At 34.8% G+C, this 8,390-nt stretch overlaps 1 protein-coding gene across 11 annotated transcripts in view; it reads left to right on the top strand.

Moving 5' to 3' along the window:
* The first annotated feature begins 204 nt into the window (after window positions 1-204).
* The window catches only part of LOC307133264 (uncharacterized protein), a 45,303-nt gene continuing 37,117 nt past the window's right edge, over window positions 205-8,390 (top strand). For 2 of the 11 annotated variants that reach the window (XM_079828227.1, XM_079828222.1), the window contains exons 1-9: window positions 205-391; window positions 469-498; window positions 630-665; window positions 6,637-6,693; window positions 6,983-7,024; window positions 7,258-7,299; window positions 7,419-7,439; window positions 7,564-7,605; window positions 7,822-7,863. In XM_079828227.1, the coding sequence (XP_079684353.1) occupies window positions 346-391; window positions 469-498; window positions 630-665; window positions 6,637-6,693; window positions 6,983-7,024; window positions 7,258-7,299; window positions 7,419-7,439; window positions 7,564-7,605; window positions 7,822-7,863 (358 nt within the window). In that variant the 5' untranslated portion in view covers window positions 205-345. Of the gene's footprint in view, window positions 392-468; window positions 499-629; window positions 666-6,636; window positions 6,694-6,982; window positions 7,025-7,257; window positions 7,318-7,418; window positions 7,440-7,563; window positions 7,606-7,821; window positions 7,864-8,390 lie in introns of all 11 variants that reach the window. The other 9 variants (XM_079828231.1, XM_079828230.1, XM_079828224.1 and 6 more) reach the window with 7 other exon arrangements.

Raw genomic sequence — 8,390 nt, 5'->3', positions numbered from 1 at the left:
CATTCTTCACAACTGGTCTTAGGTCCTAAACTGTTACCCCCTAACACCACACATAACAAATGTGCACATAACCATCTATACATGAAGAGCTAGGCCTACATTTTGTATACATATTTCAATGATAAAATAATGATACTGTTTGCTGCAGATTTTAAATATTTCCAGCCTGATTTTGAAAACCCAGCCACAACTGACAATAAACCCAGACAGTAAATGTTCCTCATGAGAGGCACTTCTGCTTTCTCCCCACATCTACTCTGCATTTTTTCTAGTTAAGACAAAGGAAGTCAGTGTGACTGTCACACGAGTGTCTCAGAAAGCTGTAGCTCTCTATTCTTTGACAGCATGAACCTGCTTTATATCCTTTTATTGGTCCTTTGGTCAGCTTTCAGTAAGTAAATCACATTTCTCTGCCTCAGATTTTCTGTCTATACTGAGTTAATAACATTTTGCTGTGTTTTTGTACAGATTCGTCTGATGCACGGTACTACTATACAGGTGCATCTTTAATCTATACATGTGTATATATACACACATACAGAAACATGTAATGTTCCTATATAATATTCTGAGATGTTTTCAAATGCAAGGATAGCAGTCAATATAATGTTTGCTGTGTTTTTGTACAGAGCCGCCTAGTACTACAGCTCAACCTTCACAGACAGGTGCATTATCTAAAACCTTTATTTCATCTATACTTTTCTTTTTTATTCTGTATTCAGTTCATATAATCTTATGTAATCTGCATAATATTTTATATATTCAGTCAATATATAATTTCTTATCATTTTAATATAATGTGGCAGTCGCTATATTTTTTTGCTGTGAGTTTTGTAGAGTTTTGTTGAGTTTGCACATCAACATCAGGCGCATTATCTAATGACTTTAATCTAGTGCTCTATTTTAAAAATAATTTAAAGTGCAATTTAATATCAGGAAAGACCTTTGCCTGAAATTTGCCTGTTAGTGATACTAGCTGAGATTATATCTGTCACGTATACTGTTTTGGTTTAGTTTTCTCTGTGTTCTGTTCCTGTTTTTTATAAAAAGAATTATGGTTAAGAATTAGGTTAGAATTGTTGCATTATTCTAAATAAATAGATTTGAGATTCACAAATAAATGTAAAGAGATTCACAAATAAATGACATAAGATTAGCAATAAAAAAAAAAATTTGTTTTATGTCACAAACACAACTCTGCATGGCATTCATATGTAAATCACTTCCATGCATTTGTGTATGGCTGCACATATTTGTGGAAACATTCAAGAAACATACGTTTAAAGGTGCACTATGTAACTTTTCTGTCCGCTAGAGGTCGTCTATTTAAAACGAAGGCGTAGTTTAATGACGGCACGTTTGAGCGCAGAATCTTGGGACATGTGGTCTTCACCTCACAGCCGGTGGAAAAGAATCGGGATAGGACTCGGGATGGGCATTTTTCCAAAATATTGTATTAGAATATTTGGGCTCATAAAAAAAACGGATATTTGAATATTTGTTTATTTAAATGATGTTATTTTGAGAAAATAAGAAAGACATTATTTTATTTATATAACGTTTTTTTCATCATTTCTGAACAAACTAATGATTAGGTAATATACACAACAAGTTTATATCTTAAGGTTTACATTCAGTTCAAAACATTAAACAATATGTGTAAACAAAAAATATAGGCTTACGAACAAAAGCATTATAAGCTCAAGCATGCAGCGCGAGTGGAAAAAAACACTAATAAAGCAGAGCGAGCCAGTTATCGTGCATATACACTCGAGTCAGAATATGGTTATCGTGTTTATATTGTTTCACATTATAATGTTCAGAAAAACAGTAATATCATGTGGAGGATGATATTCGCGTGAGAAACGCGCTCCTCTGACAGACGTTCCAGAGACACAAAGATAATGTGTTAAGTGAAGTTTCTAACAGCATTTTGTGTTTTCTGTTCTTAAACCCTAAAGAAACTTAAAGGATGCATTTGCCTCAAGATCATTTTGCTGTCATACACGTTATCTCTCTCTCACTCGGTGAACATCTGTGCTTACCTGCAGTCGTGATGCAGTGATGGACAGCTGTCTTTCCTCATTCGACTGGATTTCATGTGATTTCTCACTGTGGTCGTGATAATATGATAGTTTCATTCATTCATTTTATCAAAAGTAACTCCATTTTGTAAGATAATTGTCAACTTTCATCTAATTCCAAACATCGCAAGGCAGATGACGACATTATGTGATCAAACTTATTAACACGCTCCACAGCGCCACCCAGGGGATTTAGTTATAACTGCAAGTTTTAGTGGGATTTATCATGGATTCACTGCATTTACGGCCAGCAAAGCAACATAGTAAAATTTGAATAGTATTTTTATTTTTCGAATTTTAATTACAGATTGAATATTCGTTACTCTGTGTGTTCTCTCAGCGGCTGCTTTGACACTATTCACACTGCAGTGAGAGTAAAGCGTTTCTGCAGAATAAAACCGGAAACCGAGGGGAACGCAGATATGATGTCCCGGTTCCTCGGGTAAAATAGCAATTTCTCACAATTTACAAATAGTTTGGGATATTGTAAGTACTCAACTGAACAAAATATATAACACTGGCCTAGTGGTTTTTGGATATTTTACTGAAAAAATGTTACATAGTGCACCTTTAAGGCCTGTCAAATCGTAACACTAAAAATATGTTTGAAATTTGGATTTCATTACACCATTAGACTGTGCATCAAGCCAAGCCACAGTATTATATTTTATGAGCCTTTGAAAATGCCAGAGAAACAGTGCTTTACATCTGTGTTATGGGAACAATGCATTATGTAAGCGTCACGTTTTTCAAGATAGAACTGAAAAGCATCAATAAGTAGCTGACTAATGAATAACTGGATTCAACCTCGTGATACACATGCAAGTTTGTGTAATAGTTGAAATTACTGTCACACAACAGGCAACAGCATTTCCCACTTCTTCAATCAAGCAGTTAATGACGCATATGAGCAGCTCTATGGATCTACAGATCTATAAAGCATTATAAATAGTATTTTAAAACATGAAATACATGTATTACGACTCCCTTTGTTTGTAGAGAAGATATAGGTGGTTTCTTTTTAAATGTGTGACAGGATGTTGCATTCCAAAGAGATCATATCATGCATTTAAAAGTGAAATGCCCAGCAAACAAGCGATGTGCATTCACTGTAAACTCTAACGCTCAAAAAAATGAATTAGAGTAGAGCCAACTCAAATTAAACAAAAAAGTTCAAATTAACTGAGTATTTAGAACTTTCTTTTTATTTTGAGTTCTCAAAACTGACTAGGGCTGCACGATTTGGGGAAAATATCTAATTGTGATTATTCTGGTTAAAATTGCGATTGCGATTTAAAATGCGATTATTATTATTATTATTATTATTATTATTATTATTATTATTTATTTTACACATGAAAAGTGTGTATATAACATTTTGTGTTTATATATTAATGTAACTAATAATAATAATTATGATTATTATTATTGATAAATAAAAATAAGAAATATTACTATTACAATAACATTAATTAAAAAAAAAAAAATAGAGCATTTAAGAATAAATATAACAGTATAATAATAATAATATTTATATTTTACAGAAAACTAAAAATTATGAGTTACCTGTTAGTATGCAGACAGCCTATGACTAAAAATCATTAGAAAGGTCTAAGGATTAATTGTAAAAAAAAACAATTATTATTATTATTATTATACAAATCTTTGCTTTTTATCTGTGATATCAATTTCTTAAAGTCTATGTCTTTAATATGAACTATGAGTCTCTTATGCAATCCACTGTGGGGATTAAAACTCCAGTACATTGAAGAAAAACATATGGATTGTCATATCAATTTATTTAGAGAGAAGTTTTATTTTTCTTATTTTCTCCCCAAAAGTTTAAGTCATACTGGAGGCCAGAGGGCGCCCTCGAGCAGAAACGCCACAATTGCGCCAGAGAAGTAATCATTTGTTTTCAGGAAATCCCTATGGGAAATCCCTAATGTGAAGCTTGCGCTGTAGCTGAATAAAACGAAGATAGAAATGCTTTGACTGATTAAACATGAAGATAATACTTGATCAATATGGTGTATTGAGTTCTTCAAGCCTTCTCGGGTATTTTCATAATAATAAAAGTATGCAGTGCTGATTGACATTCTGTGATAAGAAGCCACATCAGCTCGACTGACGATATGAAGTGAGTTAAGACGTATTATTAAACGTTGTATTTAATTGGACAACAGGTTTATGAGCGCTCTGCATTAGTTTGTAAAGATGTTTGACACATGTTGCTCAAACTCGCAGTGCTTTCAGACGAAGCAGCATTTACTTCTGATCACAGAGCCGCTCTTCACTGACACACTGGGCATTTATTTATTTAATTAAAAATCGCAGCCTTTGTGCTTTCATAATCGCACATAAGCCAAATCGCGATTGCAGTTCGATTTTGATTACTCGTGCAGCCCTAAAACTGTTGTCTGAGGTCTACTTTTGACGTTTGCGCGGTTTTTACATTCAGAAATATCATAATGAATAAGTAATAGGCTATTTTCTGCCCTGGTTTTGAGCCTCTCTCCTGGAACACACCTTTTTATGGGCGTGCCGCACTGAAGACTTGGAAGTAAACGCCCACGGCTAGGATTGGATAACAGTTTGGCATATTATAATGAGTTTCGACTCCCCAGTCAGTACATGTAGGGAATCGTTTTGAAAACTTCCAATGTGGAGAGAAACGGCAACCGGAATCCGCCCACAGGGTTCGCAAAATGCCTTTATCAAACAAACACAATGCCAAGCCAAGTACGTGCATTAGGGCTGAATTTCGAATATTCGTATATTTGAAAAAAGTCGTAAAATATGGGCAACCTGTTCGACGGCATCGGACACAGTCAGACACAGAGCAGTGTAGAAGACGACACTCAGGGCTTTGGAGCATGAGATGAAAGGGAAGATACGCTTCCTGCTGACGAAAATCCTCTCAGTTGGTGGCAAAAATCATGCGGTATGTATGTATCCACATATTGTGCAGCTGGCAAAGACATACTTGACCATACCTCACCAAAAAACGCTTAGCACTCGCTGCAGGTCAAGTTGACCGTTTGGTGTTTTTGACAAAACAATATGTAGATGTTTAGTGAGTGGAAATGGATTGTTTCTGAATGTCAGTTTGCTATTTTGTATGTTGAAGCGTGTTTTCTCAGGTTACTGATGCACTTGCAGTTTTATGCACTTTTGTTACCTAATTTTCCTTGCATGCTCATTAATGAAATTATATTTTATTTAATAACAATTGTTTAAAAAAAGTGAATGCACTTAAAAAAGACGATAAAAGACGATTTCAATAAAAGATGCGATGCTTGATTTGGTTTACATTTGCTTGTTGCGCTCGCTTGCGCCCTCTTGTGGGCATAGGAGACAATTCAGTACATTTTCCCTCTAACATTAAGTATTGCCTTTAGAATTCGAATATAATTCGAATTTTGTTCATATTTAAGAAAGAATTTCGAATTTAGCTTTTCAGCCATTTTGACAGCCCTAACGTGCATCAGCAAAACTTCACTGCAGACAAATCAGGATGTTCAAATCTTCCGCAACATAATCAGTAGATATCAAGCGATCTGTAACAATGCAATACTATCACATAAAAAACATCTTTTACTCACATAAGTGTGTTGCACCGTTCCTGTCGGATCCAATATAGAAGGCACAGCATTGTGTTTTAATCTCAATCTGTCTGCAAATCCAGTCTCAACCTGTGTCTTGTTTACAAACGAATCCGCGGTGAAATGAAGGGACAAACATGCAATGTCTTCCCCACGTGAGCTGGAAAATTCATGTTGAGGCGGTGTTTCACCACACGATGACGTCAAGGGTTGGCACATTCTGAGATCGAGCGTTTCCTGGGCCTGGTGTCAATAAAAACTTTTCTTTGACTAACAAGGACGTTTTCAGCTCCAAAACTTACCGGATATTCTAATATCACAATGAACTTTTATATATCAAAGGCTCAAGGGAAAGTTGATTTCTCAATTCATGACCCCTTTAAATCCGCTTTAGGTCTGTCTGCACACACCATTAGTCTCTCCTTTAACTTCAAATACATTCCACAAGGAGGGGGTGACTTTTTCCATTAGCATTGTTCTTGCATTTCATGTAAAAAGTATGGCGAGTAAAATAAATTGACTAGCCAATGGTGACTCAAGCGTCAGTGTGTCCGTAGAGGATTGAATCTATTTATTTGGGATCATGCAACAATTCTAAGCCCATCGTTTTCCCTGCCTTATTTCCTAGTTAAGTTTCCTTGTTTGTTAATTAGTTTTTCACACCTGTTCCTTTTCTGTTAATTACATTGTATTTGTATTAACATGTGTATTAAGTGTTCATTCAGTTCATTGATCGGTGTTGTCAATATTAAACGTTGTTTCTGTTATATTCACTTGTGATATTATTTCTGAGTATTCCCTATGGATAACATTTTTTGGTTTCTCTACTCTCTACTTTCAATACAGCGATTTGTGACAATAATATTCATGATGCACCTTATTTTCTGATCATAAAATCATCAAAGCTGATAAAAAATGTAGTACTTTGTGTCTCTTTTTATATTTAGGAGCATCTTCAAATCCCTGCTGGTACTGGTACAATGGACCATGTTATTGGGCCCCAAGTAAGTGTGCAGATAATTATATTCATATATTATCATATAATTGACATTCAGCTGTTCAAAACTATCCCCGTTTCTCTTTGTTTTATTGAAACTCAAGCTCAATATTTCAAATTATTCATTTATTTTAATGAATGAACATACTGGCACATCAAAGGTGTCTCATTTCCGTCTTAGTTATCATTCCTTTTCTAAATTTTCCTTATAATGGTTTAATGGTCATAAATTCAGCTCTTCAAACTGTAAAAAATGTAAATAAATAATAAAACTGTGTCTCTTTGTCTTAATGAAGCTCAAGCCCCCTCCTGGAGGAGACCGTATTACCAGATGACAAGTAAGCAGCAGATTTATAGTGTTGTATTCATGCATCATTATAATTAGATGACTTTTATTTTTTTATTTTAATGAATGAACATTACTAACACCACCTGGCGCATCAAAAGATGTCTCATTTCCTTCTTAGTTATCATTTCATTTCTACATTTTAAGTGTAATGGTTTAATGGTCATAAATTCAGCTCTTCAAACTGTAAAAATAATAAAACTGTGTCTCTTTATCTTAATGAAGCTCAAGCCCCCTCCAGGAGAAGACCGTATTACCAGACACCAAGTAAGCTGCAGATTTATAGTGTTGTATTGATGCATCATTTTAATTCATTGATTAATAAATTTGGATGCATAATTTTAGTAAGATGACTTATTTATTTTTTTATGAATGAACATTATTAGCACCATACTGGCACATTAAAGGTATGTCTAATTTCTTTTTTATTTATCGTTTATAAATTGTCCTTGTAATGGTTTAATGGTCATAAATTCAGCACTTCAAACTGTATAACAATAAATAATACTGTGTCTATTTATCTTAATAAAGCTCAAGGCCCCTCCTGGAGGAGATCGTATTACCAGATGACAAGTAAGCAGCAGATTTATAGTGTATTGATGCATAATTATAATAAGATTACTTTTATTTTTTTATTAATGAATGAACATTACTAACACCACCTGGTGCATCAAAGATATCTAATTTCCTTCTTATAAGTGATAATTTCTTTTCTAAATGTTCACAAATTCAGCTCTTCAAACTGTAAAAATAAATAATACAACTGTGTGTCTCTTTATCTTATTGAAGCTCAATCCCCCTCCAGGAGGAGACAGTATTACTGGATGGCAAGTAAGCAGCAGATTTATAGTGTTGTATTGAGGGTTGGGCCGATCGTCCATCACTGATGGCTGACAGACATCACGTTGTTGAGCCGGCATTTCCCCGCCCACCGCAAATAATGAAGTTGTTTTCGATCACAATACAAATACATTCAAAACAGTTCAATTAACACAATTTAAACACTAACGATTTTATTGTACAAAAAACGGCAAACAAATGAGATGCTACTAGATGTTTTACACAAACTAAACCAATTATATTCAAATGGCAGTCCAGAGCCCCGCATGTTTCCATCTGGACTGCGAGACCGAACGGTAGCACCATTTTTCTATTTCGTCAAAACAGGGATGCGGATCACACCACAAGCACTCGGGATGGTTTGTGGTAATGATATTTCAGCGCTATATATAGTAGTTTTATCTAAAGCCAAACGCACTTCATTCAAACCCTTTCAGCTCCGTGTGCGTTCTCTCTTTCTCCAGATGTGCACCACATTAACGGAGCTTAACGCTCAAACACAACCCCCGATGATATCG

The sequence above is a fragment of the Gobio gobio genome, assembly GCF_949357685.1.
Source record: "Gobio gobio genome assembly, chromosome: 10".
In the NCBI taxonomy this organism is placed as follows: domain Eukaryota; kingdom Metazoa; phylum Chordata; class Actinopteri; order Cypriniformes; family Gobionidae; genus Gobio; species Gobio gobio.
The sequence above is the reverse complement of the archived record's forward strand: the minus strand, read 5'-3'. Positions and strand labels throughout refer to the sequence as shown.